The 19192-nt window shown below is 39.7% G+C and overlaps 1 protein-coding gene across 8 annotated transcripts in view; it reads right to left on the bottom strand.

Annotated features, from left to right (window-relative positions):
* The window catches only part of PARD3 (par-3 family cell polarity regulator), a 458445-nt gene that overhangs the window by 286859 nt on the left and 152394 nt on the right, over positions 1 to 19192 (bottom strand). For all 8 annotated transcript variants that reach the window (XM_059818399.1, XM_059818402.1, XM_059818398.1 and 5 more), the window contains exon 3: positions 16133 to 16313. In XM_059818399.1, the coding sequence (XP_059674382.1) occupies positions 16133 to 16313 (181 nt within the window). The remainder of the gene's footprint in view (positions 1 to 16132; positions 16314 to 19192) is intronic.

The raw sequence follows: 19192 nt of genomic DNA, 5'->3' as shown, positions 1-19192 counted from the left end.
ACGTGGCAGTTTGCTGGTCTAGCCTTTCCAAACAGCAATCTAACATTAGTGTGAGGACAGAGAGAGGGAAAATTGCTGCCTAAGTAGCAGGTTTGTTATTATTTGACAATTCTAAATAGTTCACTAGAAACTTCTAAAAGGAGCATCTCTAATTCCCTGAAATTACTGATAATCGGCCAAGTGAATGGAGAACAATTATGAAGAAAATTGAATGCTTCCAAACGCCAATTTGCTGTATATCCTGAATTAATATTGCATAAGCATTTTTAGTCTCTTGCTGTAAAAGCAAAGGGATAAAAACCTAGGCCCAGAGGCATTCTTGCACGGCTTTCTTCACAGAATTTTACATCATCATCATTTTTGCATTTTGTAATCATACTTAGCATTTATGTGGTGGCTTACATCTTTAACCCATTTTTCTGTCAAAAAAACCCCATCTGTAAGGTAAACTGTTTTCTGCATTGAAGGTTCAACAATAAGCAGTCACGCCACAACAGCGTGAAGCCCCCAATACAGCCAGAGATATAAGCTGGTTTTTCCTACTAATTAAGTCAGACCACACTTGAAGCCACTGCCGCAAAATGCAGCCTCAGGAATTTTTTGTGGTACAGCTACACCAGCAGTTGACCATGAAGTACAGTAACGAGGAGAAATACTCTGGGAAGAAAAGGGCTCAAGATGTCCATTTTTTAGCTGAGCTAAACCAGATCAATTTCTGTTAAAGGTCCAAGAAAGTGTAAAAAAGTTAATGCAGAATTTTTATCAGCCATGGTTTCCCGGGTAGCAGCTCAGTCACCAGCCAGCCCCGCAGAAGAACAAGACCAGCCTAAGCCATGGTGAATGGACCAGATGCTGTCTGTCCATCCTCCTTAGTTCGCACTAAAGAGGAGCTGAATCTCAAAAAACAAATGCAAAAAACCTTTAAAGCAAATTTTCTCCTTTTCCCTCTAAAAAGAGAACCAAACCAAACGAAACCAAAAAAAAAAACCCAAAACACTCTCCACCTACAAACAAAACAGGGTACGAATGAATGAGAAACCAGGTTGCTGGAGGGTTTGCAGGAGAAAACGGTATTACAGCAGTATAGCTAGAGAAAGACAGGCTGTGGCAGATAGGATAGGAAGACTACAGAACTGTCTAGAATGGACACCGTAAACAGGGAGACAAAGTGCAGCTGGAAAAACTGCACCAAAAAAGAAAATGTTAAGAAAACAAATACAGAAGAATGTTAAATGAGAAAAGTGCAAGTCCAAGTATGCAAAGAATCATTCGCTACACACACTGCAGCGCTACGGCGAGACTCCAAACAAGCCTCATAACTCAAATCCTGAAGACACCCTGTGATCATCCTGTCAAACACCTGTATAAGCCCAGGTACACCGTGCAATAATGTCTGCATTTAGTCTTTTAACTTCTGTTGGAAATACAGAACAATATTGACTTTAATTTCAAGACTTGAGGAGACAGAGAATCCATCAAAGCCCCAGGACTGTCATTTTTAAAGCTCTGCAATTCAGTGAATGTCTTCTACGTCTGAGACATCCACAGTTTGTGTTTCAGGGAAGGTAATTCAAAATGTCATCATGCACTTATACAAATCTAAGATTACACACAATACCATTTTTCATTTTGTGATTAACACTTGAGAAATAACAGAAGTGTAATCATGTGGGATTATCCTTCCTTTTCATCCTTTCCTTTTCAACTGTTTTTTTGCAGTTTCTGGCATGGACCAGGTCTCAGATTCTGGAGATAGTTTTGAAAAGAGAAAGAAAGGGAGAAAGGGAGGGCAGCAGAAACCTACTCAGTTCTCTCTCATAATCATACATCATTTACATGGCTCCTAGGGTAATTGTTTACACAGCAAAGTAATGTCAAGGAAACAGTTATGTATTTTTATTTGTCCCCAGGGAGGTAAGCATTCCCTGCCACTAGCTCCTCGTTGGTTTTTTTTGTTTGTGGGTTTGGGGTTTTTTTGTCTTTTCTGATCCATGCTTCTTTGTTCTTTAATTCTTCAAGCCTTCTCTTTCCCCCTTTCCCTCTGTTTCTGATCACGGGTTCATATGAAGTGGTTGTCTCCTTTCTAAAATTTCCATGAGGCATCAAGTTAACCCAGCTGCACCAGGTTCTTAATCTGGAAGTCAGCAAATGGAAAAAGAAGGAAAGAGCATCAAGTCACTGGCTAACCTATGCTCGGGTTAAAGCCTCATCCCCATCACACATGCTGAGCATCTCACATTCTGCAGCTTGGTAACTACAGACAGAAAGCACAGAGCACACAAAGAGCCTTAATCAGCAGCCCTAACTTTGACACCTCCTCACTTTTCATGGTTAAAAATGACCTTCAGGTGTCTTAAAACAAACGACAGAAAAAACAGTGGGGGAAAAAAGGCAAGTACGGAAACAGAGAAAAAACAATTTATATTGCAGTGCAAGTGAAAAAAGTAAGAAAATAGTTATGGCTAAAATGAAACAAACACATTTAATTTGGCTGGTAACAGTCAAAATTAAAGTCTAAATTAAGCACATATATCTGCGAGTGAAAATGACCGTCCATCTTGCTAAAACTATAACTTTAAGATCCAGAACATTTTCCAAGGTAAGACCAAGCAAACACCATATTTCCTTTACATGTTACATATGCCACTTGCTTAAGTTTAAAAAAAAAAGAAGGAAAAGTGAAGAAAAAACACAAGAAAAGCTTTCCTTAAAAAAGCCATCAGTTTTGATACAGCATAAACTTATTAAATTCTACAAAACATGTGGTCAACGAAATGCCTTCCTCCCACAGAGGTCTGAAATTCTGTCCTTTTCCAAGGAAATTCTAACTATGTACCAATCTTATCTGCTTTCACACAGACAACACTCAAAATCTCCTGTCCTACAGCTCAAAACATCTGCCAGACCTGGGAAGCATAAAGCAGAGAAAAACACAACATTGATTCACAAGGACTCAGGGCCTGTTAAACACGACTGGATTTGCAGAAAATCCTTGGAAGCACACGTATTCAGAAAATATTCAAAACATCTGGTGAAACCTCGATGAGGGGAGGAGGGGAATACAAGCTTATAACATGAGAACAAATTAAAATACTTCATTAAAAATATTTTTCACCCCTACTAAAACATTCCAACTTTGAAAAAGAAAAATAGAAATGAATGGAGCAAAATCCTAGCTCTGGGAGAATTCAGAAACTGAAGCCAGTACATGGCACATACAGCACAACACAAATTGCTCAGTATGAGTGAAGTTGATGTACTGCCTTGAGGGTTTGAGGAGTAATTTAATATTCAATTCAGCCCGTAATAGGAATCCCATGCAAAGAATTCACATCCACAAAATCATTCTAGTAAAATGCAGAATGAAGTAAGACTCCTAGAAGTTTGCTTGCACACCAGCAGTCACACCAGGTAAACAGCGCATAAACATCGATATTACAATATACCCCAAACTCACAGCCATTGAGAACTTCAAGGAAATTCTAATAGAAAAGTGCAAAGAGTTTAACACGTGCACACACGGCGCTCCTGCTCAAGCTCATCTCGCTGGGCGCGTACCCAAGCGGCCACATGCCGCCACGAGAAGACTACGGGGTCCGAGCCTGGCAAAGCGCCCGCTGCCCTGAGCACTGCTCCCCTGCCCGCAGCCTGGGGCACGCTCCTGGGCACAGCCACCCCACTACCACGCAGCAAACCTGCTGCCTGCACCCTCGGAGTGCAGCTGCTCGCTCCCAGCACCTCTGAGGACACGGCTCCAGCATGCACTGTTTTGATACTCTCATCTTCCATGGGCTTTCTGGATTAGCTGCCACCACAACATACTACTGCATAGATGAACTACCAACAGACACACACAATTTAGAATAAACTCTTCAGCTAACACCAGGAATACACAGACCAAGCTGTAATAAACAAACATCTAAACATTCTCAGCTGCAGTTTCACTGAAGCTTTTTCACCCCTCACTTTTTGGGGGCTAGTTTTTTAAACAGTTCAGTTTTCTCCTCCTTCCCTCCTTTACTGCTTACATGTGGCTTCTCCTCCTCCAGCTCCTGGAGACAGCCCTGCTCACCATGGAGCCAGCACTCTGGCAGAGACCCTCTCCCCAAGCCTTCAGCTACGTGTCCTGCACCCCTGGTCACTGCCAAAGTGCAAACTAGAAATACTTTCTCAGTACCAGCAATAACTGCAAACAGATTTCCCCCTACCCTTATGGGTAGAAAATACTTATTTCAGTGTAACATTACATTTTAAGCAACATAGCAAAGAGCTATGGGAAAGCAGGATTATGTGAAGACTTTGCCCACTTATGTTTTATTACTTTAAAGGTAAACTTAAAACAGAGGTAGAGGTAAATCATCTACATGTACAATACTCACAGAAATATTGTCTACTATGTCAAACCAGAGCAGTAACTTGATTCACTCACTTAATGGATATTTCTCATGGATAAATGTCACGCAGTTCATTTGAAAAAGCAGTTCCATAATTTTTCACCGCAGCACTCCTAGTAAGCCCTTCATTTTTATTTATTTTTCCATGAGTCAAGAGCCCAACTAAAATTTTAAATAAAACATGAAGAGACTTCACTATGCAAGACCTTTCAGATGGAAATCATTGTGAAAGTCAGGCAGTGCTTGACCTAAAATCCCTCTGTCATCTAATGAAGGTCTTAAACATCAGAGCTTAAAATGGGTTGGAATGGAAGAAGCTAACGTCATTTTTATATTTGGTGGAGAAAGCTTTCATATGCAGAAAACATTTCTGAGGTTTTGGTTCCAAAAAGCCCAAAAGCAGAGAGCTCAAGAGAGGACTTAGCAAAAATCATTGAAAGATTAATTTGTATATTGTATAGGGCTGGTTAACAAGGCATGTGTGTCCATTTTCTAACTTGTCAGAAACTGGTGAACATAAATTTATTCTTTTGTAATCTACTAAAAATGAACTGCTAGCATTGCTTCAAATGTTATTTCATTTGAAACAGTCTCAGCAGTTGTTGCTCACTGTTATTCTGTCTGCAAACCTGCAAAGGCATTTACTTCAACAGCCTGTATTGGAGAGATGGCTCCTTTCCCCAGCCACCCATTCAGAGGCTGAGCATGTATACAAGAGAGCTTTCCTCTCCCAAGCCCACAGGGAGCCGGGATACCCTGAACAGCAGTAGGGGCAGGACAGCCGTAACACCCAGATGCTGCACGGTGTGCGAGGGAATGGGATACAGAGGCATTCAACTGCATAGAGCAGTAAAAACAACTCAAGTCCTTCAGTGCTTATTAATTCCACATTATGCTTGTTCCCCCAGATTTAGGCTGGCTTTTCAGTGCCACATGGCATGACCTGTTATGCTTCGAGGTCTGAGAACGCATGGCAAGAAAAAGTACAGCTGCCTCTTTGCAGAGGTTTACCAATCTGGGAGCAGTACCGCATAAAGTGACTAGATACCACTGTCAGATCCAAGGCAGATGACATTGTTGGTTTAACCATAAAATTCCATGGAAGGTTCTCAAACCCAATTTTACTCTGAAAAAACCTAACATGGGACTATCTGCAATCATGATGTACTGTCCACAACCCAAGCATACCTCCCAAGCATAATTATGGCTGTGTAGGAACTTCCTGGGGTCATGTAAAATTGCTCTGTGAGTCAAACGGAGAAGCCATTGGCTTTGTAAAATGGCACTTAGCCTTTCTCTTCCAAATATACAAATGACCATTTTTAAGGCAACAAAGGCAAGTCCTACTTCATAAAGAAAATTTTATTTTCATATAAATATTTTTATTTATATTTAATAAATTTATTATATATTTATTATAAATTAAATTTATATTATAAAATACTTTTACGGTGTGAGGTAAATCACATGCAGGATGGGATCCACAGACATCTGTTTCAGAACTAGTCAATTCTGTTTCTCTCCCATCAATGGAGATTAGCCAGTGCAGCCAGTCTAGGCCATACTCCATCTCATTTTGAAATAAGCTGTAAAACAGGTCAGATTAACTCACCCTAAAGGTGTCCATTCCTCTCCAGGAATGACAAACTGGGCTGCCTCAAGTATTTAGCTCAGATGCAGAACCTGAAGTCTGTTGATATTAGCCTCATACGATGCATCGCTTTGAATCAGCTGTTGCCCAACAATTGCCAAGAGAGTCCCAATTTTACTTCCAGTTGCGAACAGTGCTGTACAGAGAGCTGAATCAAATCCAAGCCCTCGGGATAAGGTTTTAATGGTTGATCAAAGTTTGCTTTGAGAAGCCTAGTCCCTGACTCATATGCACAATTTCCAGAAGCTAACACAATAGCTTGGTATTGTTGTCTTTGTGCAGCTCTTTACTGTATGCATGCAAGTACTAGTACAAACATTTTATCTTAACCTAAGCACCACTTTTTGCTTTTGTTTGTAAACCCACATGGTCCCCAACTCTCTTCCCACATATACAATCACTTCCAGTTTCTACAAATCCAAAAATGTTGACAGTATTAATTACCTAAATCCATAGTGAAGGTAAGAAATACAGACCTGGAACACGAGTTCACATCCACCTCTAATCCCAAACAGCTGAGCTCTGGCATCAGCCCAGGTGGTGAAAGCCACCCCAGCGTGGCCACTGTGTCAGAAAGGGGGACCCCATCTGCCCCCACAGTGTCACAGAGGAGGAGACGAGGGAGCCCTGCCTGCGGACCAGTCAAGGACACTGAGCTGCACTGAGCCGAGCCGTGCCGGCAGGAGAGCAGTCAGTGGGCTTGTGTCTCGTCTCTGGTCTCAAGCCGGGCTTGTCATCTCCACAGCATCCACTGCTATTGGGGGCCAAAATCTCTGGAGAAAAGTTCTTCTAAATATATGTGCTTGATTCTCACCCTAAATGCTTAATCTGCCCCTAACATGAACCCACAGCATTTCTGAAGATAGAGCTCATCTTACACAATTCATTTAAGATTTACAGCAAGAGATGGGTAGGAGAAAGAACAAATTTTATCTTTTTAAAAGTATGAAATAAGGCAATAAATTGACGGAAAGTTATTTCTTATCCACTCCTTTATTTCTGTATCATCTTACAGTCCTTTTCAGCACATGAGAGAGTAAATAAAAAACTAAAAAACAAGCCTGTTCAACTAGCAGCCATCTGTCCCTGTTTCATCCCCCTCAAAAGAACATGTCAAAAGACACAGAATTTAAAGCAACTTTTTCCCAGTAATCACCAAAAGAGATGGTCTATCTCCAAAACACATCCCCATCTGAAAAAAGAGTATGTGAGTTCATGTGCTGCAAATGCAATAAAGAAGGGAGCAAGGAGATCCGTTGTGAATTAAGAACAAAAGCAAGCAACAATGCTCTCACTGAAGTACAAGTTCAGACTAATTAAGGATATAATTTAAGTATAATATCTTACAGCCTTGGGCTTGTGATCAAAAATAGCCACATGCTTGTTGTGGGGGATGGCATGCACTAGCTGTTGCATTGAACACAGCTTAACCCTGCCGACAGCACGGCACAGAGCCCCCAGCATCACAACAATCTTCACTAGCCCTACAACACCCGTCTCGTAAGATCATCCCACTTAGGACTGAGTGAATAATTAAATACATTTGACAAACTCTGCATCCTCTCCTGTTGGCAAATTGTCTGCGAGTAATTTATGTCAGTAGTCCACCCCCGCAGAGACCAATGCTGTTGGCTCAAAGCAAGGCAAAACGCAATCAAGATACCAGTTACTCTCACGGACTGGTGGTTCTGGGTATTAAGGATGCCTTGAAGCATACTGTTCATCACATTTCAGAATAAGTACCTATAAATACTCCACGAGGTTTTTAGAAATTGTTGGATGAAAGAAGTCTATTATGTACACATGCCTCCATAAAGTAAAAAATTCCACAGGGTGGTTGCCTGTACTGTGAAAAAGCATTCCCTACTCATTTCAGATTCATGTTCCCTTGCTTTCACTGTGCTCCTTGTTGTTTGCTTACAATGAAATAACAAGAAATAGAGGAGTAATCAAGAAATTATCTACAGAGTTATTACACTTAATTGATACATGTGTGATGAAAAACTCTTTCAATAAACAAAGTTTTATCACGGTGGGATTAAATCCATACTGCCACAATACAATGGACTTGTGCAGCTACTCTGTAATGTTTGATTGGATAAAATGGCATAATATTTTTGTATATATAAAAATACAGTTCCCTTAAGGAAAAAGTTACCTTTCATTTAATGAAGGGGAAAATAAAACCCAGCAACACCACCACCACCACTACACATGCATATCGAAACATTCTCAGAATACAGCTGTGATTTCCATAATAGGTTCTTGTTCAAGCGGTCATTAAATCTATTTAAGACTAAGTCAAATTTAGACTCATATCCAAACCTGACTTCTTAAACTATTCAAATTCAATACTTCACATCTTCATAACCCTTCCTTGTTATTTCTCTTGTACTACATTCTGTAGCTATGGTACAAAATACCACCAGGCATCAGATATAATACTGTATTTTTATTACTCCCCATTACCAGTACTCAAAGATAGAAGCCCTCACCATATGGAATGACATCTTGAAATGCCCCATGACTACTTAGGTTTCCTCTAGAGAATTCAGTAAGTTCTAAAATTCTTTACTTTGTTGGTTTCAGGGATTTTTTAATCCTACTAGAAGCTAAGTATCTTGCTTGATGGTATACTAAGAAGATTGAAGATATTAAAGGTTAATTTAGAAACTTAAGCAGTTTAAAATCCATTTGTTTTTACAAACGCATCACAGCCTCATCAAAATCACATGGTTTTTAAACTGCTCAACAATCCCAACTTAACAGCAGATCACTACGCTTGGAGAAAACACCAACTGGAGATCACTCAAGTCAGAACTGTGCTGTAGAAAGAACAAATTTAGCTTCATGAAAGAAAGCAGCACCTGGTACTGATTTTTTGATTCAGTAACTCTGGCTTTAAAACAATCACATCCTTGATAGAGTTACAGGGATAAATGCGATAAGAATTTCTGAACGGCGAGAGCACCACAAGGTGAGGAAACAGACTTTGCTAAATCTTCTCCTCAAGTCTAATGCATGAGAAACCTGCCTTATTCAGCTGCCAACAGCTCGGTGCAAGCCTCACTTCGAGGTTCTTTCCTATTATCCGACACAGTAAAGGAAACATCTGAGAACCTGACGAGGAAGCAAAAGTGGGAATGATGGTGAGGAAATCTTTTGGAATTCATTCCTGGAACTGCATTGGAATGACGGGCACCTGAATACCCACTGGTCACCAGTAAATGTTCCTGACCGAGGACACTCACAGTGGAAAGCTGACCTGACTCAGTGGAGCTAGTAGAAAACCTCCCATTGACTTTAGCCAGCATTGCCTGTAAAGCCATAATCTTTCATTATAAATGTGGATGATGTTCTCTACATGTTGTAAGCAGCTATTTAACCCTAGAGATAACTCCATCTGATAAAGCTCCAAACATCTGGTTTTTGATGAACCCATCTTTCTCTTCCTCCCTCTTCTAATCTCTTGCTTCCTTAGTTCTTCGACAGTTGAAAATGACTTTATTTCCATATATGAAGCTGACTCACAGCTGCGTAAGGAGTCAAAGAGATACAAACAAGAATGAAAAAGTTTCTAATGTCCATATGTGGGAAAGAGTGCAGAGATCATCATAATTCTTGAAACCAGAACAAACATGAACTCACCTCTGCAGTTCTTTGCCAACATACTAACATGCAGTGCTCCAATCCTTTGAACAAAGGCACTCTAGAAATATTAAGAAATTAATTCTCAGAATATGCATTTGGGACTCTAGATAAATACTTGTATCAAATCAGTGAAGTGCCATATTTAAAACAGCAATTTTAAAGTACTTGAAATTCACACAATTATTTATGCGCTCACACCTTTAACTGGTTTGCTTAGTATTGGATTTTTTGAACACTCAATTTGTGAGATGCTAAGAAAAGACACACACATATTTACAATGGACTCAAGAAGTGGCTCACCTGTGGTTACAAAGCAACCTAATGGCTTAGCCAGACACAGGACAGATCTGCTACCACCAGCCAGTTGCCTTCCTGCCTTACAGCACAGCGCAGGACAGCGCTCAGCAGCGCACAGAACAGACCTCTGAACCATTCCCACAATGACTTGCTTCTTGTATGAGGTGTAAAAATGCTTTTTAGGCCTACAGGTTACCAAAAATGGCTTTTCCCCAGGAAATGCCAACTGCCTTTCTCTTAGCAGACGTGGAGAACGAGAAGAAATTAATAGATTTGAAGACTTGGACCCAATCAGTTTTTATCATTTCCTAACTAAATAAACCAGTACTTCCAATGCTTAGTCATAATCTCCAAAGCATCTTACTCTTTTCGCTCTTTCAGCTCCCTCCAGCTTGTTTACCATTTCTCCAAGTGTGGCACTACAATTGGTCTCCAGCTTAAGTCTTCCTGCTCAGAACTACTTCAGTGAGCCCACAACAGCTTTTCCCTTGATCCTTTGATAGAAGAGTGTAATGCCCAGATGCGCTATAGTAATGCAGTATAACACCCTGATCCTTCTCACAGTACTGTGTACTTAGCTGTTCACTAGTATTGCCTTGCAAATTACTTTTTTCTTTCTAGATGCAGTGATTTACACGTCACTGATTTCAAAACAGTTTATAAATGTATGAACTGAATGCTGAACTGAAACCTTGACATCCGAAGTGCTTGAAATGCCACCTTAGTTTTTTATGCAATATTCTATATTCTAGTTCAGATTTATTAAAATACTGAACAGTCCTTAACCTGAGAGAGCCCTCAGGGACTGTACTTGATATGTCCTACTAATTTCCTAGTGAACTACTAAAAACTACTCCGAGGGCACAGAGAGATCCACAAATTCAAAGGCAAGCAAGGTCGTGAACTTTAATAACTCAACAAATTCACAGAGAAAGTCTGCATGGATGCTCTTACCCGTGAGGAATAAACTTGTACTTATTGCAGGGTAAGAACACACATGCACCCAGGGAACCTTACAGCAACAGCCATGCTACTTACTGGGTAAACAAAGATGTGAACCTGCAGCAAGTTCTTTGCTCCTCTGCACTTTTAGTACATCTTCACAGCCAGCTGTGTACTCGCCTCATAATATTCTCATCTAGGCTTTTTTTTTTTTTTTTTTTTTTTTTTTTACATACTCTGCTTCTGTGACTAGAATGTGAAACTGATGCCTAAAGTCCAACTGAAATATATGATACAGATCACTGGAGTGCACCATTTTCAGCTAGCTCTTAGTAATTTCTTAGACTCCTCTGCCCAGCATTTCGGGGAGATGCTCACCCTCCAGCATTTCAGAGAACCTTACAATTACCCCGTATCTCACTTTTAAGGAACTGACATAGCTACCAAAGACATCCTGAAAACAAAAGCAGCAGTCTTGTAAAAGGCATGGTCAGCTTATCTGCATCACACTGGCACAAACTAATACAATACTAAAACACGCTGTGAAGCTGTACGTGCACAACTGTCCACTAAATATTTCACTATGAACATCATTTGGTTTTACAAATAACGGCTTCAAGAAGCAAACACTTTAATTCTATTAACTATTTGGAGTCACAGAATTACACAATAACTTCGGAGACTGGAAAAGATCTCTGGAGGTCATTTGGACTGACCCCTCCACACAAAACAGGACCAGCTAGATCAGGTTGTCCAGGGCCATGTTGAGTTCTGTCCACCTCCAAGGATGGAGATGCCACTTCTCTGAGCAGCCTGTTTCGCTCTTGAGGTGAAAATTGTTTTCCTAATATCTAACTGGCAACTTGTGTTTGTTGCTTCCAGCAATAAAGTGCCCATGTGAGAAGAGTCTGGCTTCATCTTCTTGATACCCTACCATTAAAGAGATAAAGAAAGAAAAATAGATCTCCCAGCTCCCTCACTCTTCTCTAGTTTAGGCCAGGGGGAAAGGAGGAAAGAAAAAAAAAAAAAAAATCAGTCCTCTAAACCTCCTTTAATATGTTTTCCAAATAATGTTATATTTTTAAAATGCTTTTTAACTGTAACTGCTGAAACATTCAGAGAGACTTGTAACATATAATCACACCAAGACCAAGAACTAAGACCACCCTTGGTTATTTAACAGAGCTAAATAACTTAAAAGGAAAACTAGACTAAGAGATGACCCTTTTCACAATATCTCATGTAGCTGGAAAGGGATTTTATTTACAATATTTAAATGCAGTACTGTGAAACAAACAACTTGGTTCACAGGCAGTGCACCCGCTGCTGAACTGTCACTGCCTGACATCCTGTCTTATCTGCCAAATTGCTCATTAGGTTTGGCAATTTTCACCTGCGCCTCCAGTTTATATTTCAGCAGGGAATAAACACCAGTCTGCTTTAACAATCTTCTGCAGTGAGCTTCCAACCTCTTCTCAGAAAGCATGCAGGCACACACAAAAAACGCCTTGTGTACTGTACGCTTAGAAAAAAAATGCAGCTCCACTGATGAAATACAAGAAGAGGAAGTTTTAACTTGGGTAACAGAAAAGCAGTAAAAGAGAAAGAGCTAGATAAGAAACGTACCTAAATCAACTGCTTGTATCGGTGAGTTGTGTTTTCACATTGCAAAACAACATACAGGGTATGCGCCAGCCTCATTTTTGTTTCCACATTTAGATGGAAAGATTCAATTTGACACAAGCCTCCCATGTGCAAAGTACAGGCTGTGTTTGTGCATGGGAAAAGAGGGAATCCAGATGAATATTACTTTTCCAGCTGGACCTGATCTAGCTAACCTTTCCCTTGCTGGGAGAGGAGTGATGGCGTGATCTATAAACAAACAAAAGGGGTAGCATGGCAACCAGAACAAAGAGACGAAAATCTCAGCAGGCCCTTAAGCCCCAGCCTAATGCGCTGAGATGCTGCCTCCGAATGGCTCCACACCCCTCGGGTGCAGGTGAGCAGTAGCAGAATGGCACAAAGCTACGCTTCTGTGAGCGAACTGCTGAGAAACAGAGCCCAGCTCGTGAGCAAAAAGCACCAGAGATGTAAAACAAAATGTCTAAAATGCTATAAACCAATTTCAGACGGAATACTGTTTTTCATTTGTTAGAAGTAAAATATTCACCGCCAACCCTGCAATTAGCCAGAAAATTACAATAATTACAGCAATTTTGTATCCCATCTCCAATCCAATTAATAGATATATGACCTTGTCAACATGTAATAATCAGGATCTGCATCTACCACAAAACTGGATGGGTTTTATTTGCTGAATAGAACTTACACAGTAAGAAGATAATTATTTGAAATACTGAGAATACCATTTGTATGCTATGCTTCACTTCACAAGTTATAAAGGAAATACAATAGGAATATTATTTCCATTTTCAATGTATATTTAAATGAAATTCTTGAAATAGGTATGTTTAATATGGTATAATATTACTGGACTGGGATTCTAAGCCTGTGGTTTAGAACATTTAGAAACAAAATATATCTAATTGTCAACATTAAAAAGAAAGTAATTACCTAGATAGGAGAACATCTCTCATTTGTGACAACATATTTATGACAAATTGTTTCACCCATGTTATTTTTGCATGCTTTTATAAAAACTGTCAAAAGAGCTATAATTCTTACCGAGAGTTTTAAAAGTCTTCTGCATTTCTATAGACCTTTGTAGTGTAGGGTTGCAAAGCACTTTTTGGTCATTTTAGCTAGCAGTGAACTAGCTAAGTATTCCATGTATTTTCCAGAATGACACCAAAGATAAGTGAGCTGTCCAATATATCATTGAATTTTATCTGTACTATATGATTTTGATGCACTAACATCAATGTACTGTATAATACACGAGATAATCACACTAAAGGGAAAATGTGTACGTATTTGTCTGCTCTAACCACCCCCAAGTTGAGAACCCAGGAGCACAGCTTTTTGACTTATGCATGGAAATGAGATATGCATTTAGCAGTGGCATACCCTAGTGACAGCCAAATGGAAGGGTCCTGAAATTCTAGGATACACCTTTATTCTGCCATTAATCCTTTCCCTAGTTTAATTCTGGGTTATAATGAAGCATAGTTATAGCTTGAAAAGATACACATTCAAGTCTGTGTAAGCTAATTGTTAAATGTTGTTCCCTTAATTTTGTAAGCTAATTGTTAAATGTTGTTCCCTTAATTTTACAGAAAACACTCTGGTAGAAAACCCCTCAAATTTAATAGAAAGTTGTAACTTTTCCCTTGGGATTTTACCTGATTACTTAAACACAGATTTTATCCATTAAAAGAACACCTACAGAAAAGTAATCTCTCGGGAATTACGAATAGTTGTTTAAAACGCTCTATCTGCAGAATATGAAAGGACTGACTAATACTGACTTCTGCCAAGAATTTTCTGGAATGGAGTCACTACTTCAAAAGTTCAGTGAACAAAATGAAACATACTACAAGTAAGAAGGGCACAATGCTTTATCCATCCTTGTCTTGTTTGCATGGAACTTTTAACAACAATGAAAATTACACAGTAAATTTCCTTAGGCGATCTTTCTTCTTAAGAAGCTGAAATATTCAAAGATCCTGCCTGTGCAAGAACTATGATATATAATTCCTACTTTATGGTTTTACAACGAATCTTCCCCATTTTGAAACAAACAAAATAAAGGGATGTTCCTGGCTTTGGTTTCTTGTAAAGAAATGTATTTTTGCAACACAGTAAATGCACGTTATCAGCAGGTGTTTTTATTGGAAGGTGACAAGCATAACCTAGCAACATTGACAGGTTTAGTAGAAAGTGCTCCAATCTTTAGTTTCTTTTTACCCTTTTCTTCATTAAATTGCATAAAACTGGCAAACTGAAAATTACACTGTGCAGCAACTGCATTTGGAAACTTTTCTGTGATTTTCAATTTGAGGGACAATTTTAAACCAGTATCACAGAATCACAGGATGACAGGGGTTGGAAGGGACCTCTGGAGATCGTCTAGTCCAACCCTCCGCCAGAGCAGGTTCACCTAGAGCAGATTGCACAGGAATGCATCCAGGCGAGTTTTGAATATCTCCAGAGAAGGAGACTCCACAATCTGTCTGGGCAGCCTGTTCCAGTGCTCTGCCACCCTCAAAGTAAAGAAGTTCCTCCTCATGTTTAGATGGAACTTCCTATGACCTTTACCTCTCGTCCTGTCACTGGGCTCCACTGAAAAAAGACTGGCCCCATCCTCCTGGCACCCACCCCTTAAGTATTTATGAGCATTGATAAGATCCCCCCTCAGTCTTCTCTTCTCCAGACTAAAAAGACCCAAGTCCCTCAGCCTTTCCTCATAAGAAAGATGTTGCAGTCCCCTAATCATCTTTGTACCCTCTCCAGCAGTTCCCTGACCTTCTTGAACCAGGGAGCCCAGAACTGGACACAGCACTCCAGATGTGGCCTCAGCAGGGCAGAGTAGAGGGGGAGGATAACCTCCCTCGACCTGCTTGCCACACTCTTCTTGATACACCCCAGGATGCCATTGGCCTTCTTGGCCACACGGGCACGTTACTGGCTCATGGTCATCCTGTTGTCCACCAGGACTCCCAGGTCCTTTTCCACAGAGCTGCTCTCCAGCAGGTCAGCCCCTAACCTGTACTCATGCATGGGGTTATTCTGCCCCAGGTGCAGTACCCTACACTTGCCTTTGTTGAATTTCATAAGGTTCCTCTTTGCCCAACTCTCCAGCCTGTCCAGGTCATGCTGAATGGCAGCACAGCCTCCTGGTGTGTCCGCCGCTCCTCCCAGGTTTGTGTCATCAGCAAACTTGCTGAGGGCACACTCTATCCCTTCACCCAGGTCATTGATGAATATATTGAACAGGACTGGACCCAGTACTGACCCCTGGGGAACACCGTTTGTTACAGACCTCCAACTAGACTCTGTGCCACTAGTAGCACAGAAAGAGCTTATTGCTCCTAAAAGCAGCTTATAAATAATTTATTAAAACAGAAAGGTTTGTTTACTTGCATGCAACAAGACTTTACACAGTTTCTCAATTTTGATCAGCTTTCGATAAGGACAGATAATGAATCATATTCCCAGCAGCAGGAATGGATAACAGCACTTGGCATCCTTGTAAATTAAGATGAAACATGTTGAGATACCGAGAACATTTACTTACTTGCACGAAGGACCGAAGGGGTGACCTCAATTTCACTTGTTGCTTGGTAAGGCTGGAAGGCTGACGCTGCGTTGGAGCCAAGCTCACTGCCAAAAATCTCTGGGCTTTGTGTGCCTGTTGAGCTGGCACTGGTGCCATCACCTCCGTGGTGTGGATCTTGCTCATCAAACACAGCTACGAGCTGCAAATAACAATTTAATCTACTGTTAAAAAAAACTTTCAGCAACATCAAAGTACCGTTATAGATCAGCATTTCATCACTTCTTCCTACCAAAGAGCAAGAAACATCTATCAGGAGAGACTCAGATCAATGCCTGGATCACAACATCATCAGCCCAGGGAAAGGCAGCCATTAATTGGATAGTACAAAGGGTCAACAGCTCTGATGGGACACAAAACCCATCACTGCGAGCTGAAGAGTGAACGAACGGCACCAAGTCAGGAAAGGAAGGGTCGCACCTTCCCCGGCAAAGCACTTTATCTTACCCAGCAATGCAGAAAACTATCTGAGTGCCAATTGATGCCTATGCACTGGAATTTATCACCTGTGTTTTGATACCTCTATATGCTTCATTACTACAAAGCCAAATCATGACCAAACCCACATTTTTATAGAATAAAAAAATACAATAAGAAATTATGTTACTACACATTGAAAGCTACAGGCAAAATACGAAGCCACCCTAAAGTGTTATCATAATCACTACACGTTATCATCTATTATTTTATTATGTATTAATCTTTTTTCTATTAATATGATTTAAGTTGTGGGCTTCCCTTGCAAAATTTCTTTTGTGAAATTTTATTTGGTTGCAATCAACTTCTCCAAGACAAGCCTGAGAACTCAAGCCCAATTTGAAACTTAGCCAAGTCAGTAATTTAATAAAGTTTACTAACTCTGTGTTCACCATTGCAAGGGAAATAGGAAAAATGTCATGGTGTTTTTCGGTGAATCTGAGATATTTTTTCCACTCTAAATGAATGTTTTTATTTGAAACAAATAATTTATCCCAATTTATCTTCAGTGACCTACTGAAAAAGAAAAGGCCAGCTCTTACACACATTTAATTTTTGAACTTAATTTTCAAGATGGGTAAAAAAGTTTTATGGATAACAGCATTCTGCAGCCTATAAATTAATCTATAATGTAATATTTGAAAGACATTTCCAAGAAAGCATTACATTCTTCTGTCCAAATTTGTAGGGTAAATGGAGCAAATCAATTTAAACCTACACTGATCTCTGCAAATTGTTTATTTTGTTAAAACAACACTTAAAGCTTTGTATAACCTAAAGGAATCAGAGAGGTCACTTTCTCTTTTCTTTTTTCCCCTTTTTTTTTTTGTTAAGTGAATTTGACATCATCTCATCCCACAGATTTTAATACTAGTCTCTTTACTCAAACCTAACTTACACAAATATCAGTATAAAAATTGAAAACCACAACTGTAAGCTCAAGTGGAAACCATTTGAGAATTCAGCTTTTGAAAGTACTTTCAGACATTAACTTGTTGACGAGTAGTTTTGAAATTGCATAGAGTAGCAAACTTCTGCCAATAATTCCATACCTAATGCAAATTTAGGCTCTGGCATGCACAGAACAGAAAGAATTAACTGGTAATGGGTAAAAAGTCCATGCTCTCTCCAGTGCTATTTGAAAGGTAGGGAGCAGAAAGAAAACCAGGCTGCAGCTGCAGATAGCTGGAACATGTTTTTAACATACAATTCATTATTTTACACTTGAGAAATCTACACACAAGAGAGCAACAAAAGAGACATGACAACACCTAAAATGTCAGTAGCTCAAGAGTGTTGGAAATTTAATTTTCTAACACATTGTGAAATACCAATGCTTACATAAATTGAAGCATATTTCTCAAAAGAAGCACACTTTACTCATAACACTTTCACTATGTGTTTTATAACAAGCTAATTACCAATCTCCAGCAACTGAAAATATATTAATCCACAAGTGAAGATGTGTAAGTTATTAGAACAAAATACAAACGATGCATTTAAGAATTCTAGGCATGAAACATCAAATCTTTTTCTCCTTTGCATGGCATGTATAAAGATATATCCCCAAATTACATCCTGTTCCTTTGAGGCTGATTGAAAAATATTACTCAATGCATTCTGCTGCCAGTATTTTTTATATATTATATACAGGTAAAAAGGTATGTGCATATAAATCTCTATATATGTATGTTGTACTGTAAGTTGCCTCCAGCTTTTTGCCTATTCCAGACCACAGTTGCCTAGTCTACAACCTATGACTTCAGAACATCTAAAAATGAATTTTTCTCATTTCAAGCTTAGCTTTTGATCTTCTATATTTTCGGAGGTATTCGCTGTTTTGACAGCATCAAACCTTCAAAAGGCTACAGTTCCATTAAAAAGCATATGAAATTGTAACATTTTTGCATACAACGTGAAGAAACACAAGCCATGTTAGTCTTCTCCAAATCAAATTAGCATTACATTTTATTCTACAGTAGCAGCTTATAATTCAACCCAGGTTTGCAGCAGCTCTGCTACGCAGGTTAGGAAGTTTGTTGTAAAACAGAGTTACAAAGGTACACTCATTACTCATAATGAGCTAGAAAGTCTTCGGAACTGGAAGACTTAATGTGAATAGACAGTGTTGGATCTTGATTTCCAGAGCTTGGTACACCCCTCTGCAGATGACGGTGAGCTCACAGGAAACAAGGACAGCCAGAATATCTTCCAATGTATTCTGATACCAAGATTCTGATTTCTCCAACATATTTTATTTTAGTCAAGGGAAATTCTTCAAGGAAAGGAATTACACACTTTTGTACCTCTGGAGGCCCTGAGATCACACCTCAACTACCATTTTTGCAGGAACAAGAATCAAAACAGAAAATACCTGAAGAGACACCTTATGGCTACTTAGAGGGAAGTCACACGAGTAGGTCACTGGACCTATGAAGAATCCTTTGCAGCAGGAATTCACAGCAATAAACACTGCTCTACGCCAGGGAAACAAATGGCCTGTCATTGAGATGCCAGTCATGTTTAAAGGCCAAAGAGATGTTT

Source organism: Gavia stellata, chromosome 6 (genome assembly GCF_030936135.1).
Source record: "Gavia stellata isolate bGavSte3 chromosome 6, bGavSte3.hap2, whole genome shotgun sequence".
Taxonomy (NCBI): Eukaryota; Metazoa; Chordata; class Aves; order Gaviiformes; family Gaviidae; genus Gavia; species Gavia stellata.
The sequence above is the reverse complement of the archived record's forward strand: the minus strand, read 5'-3'. Positions and strand labels throughout refer to the sequence as shown.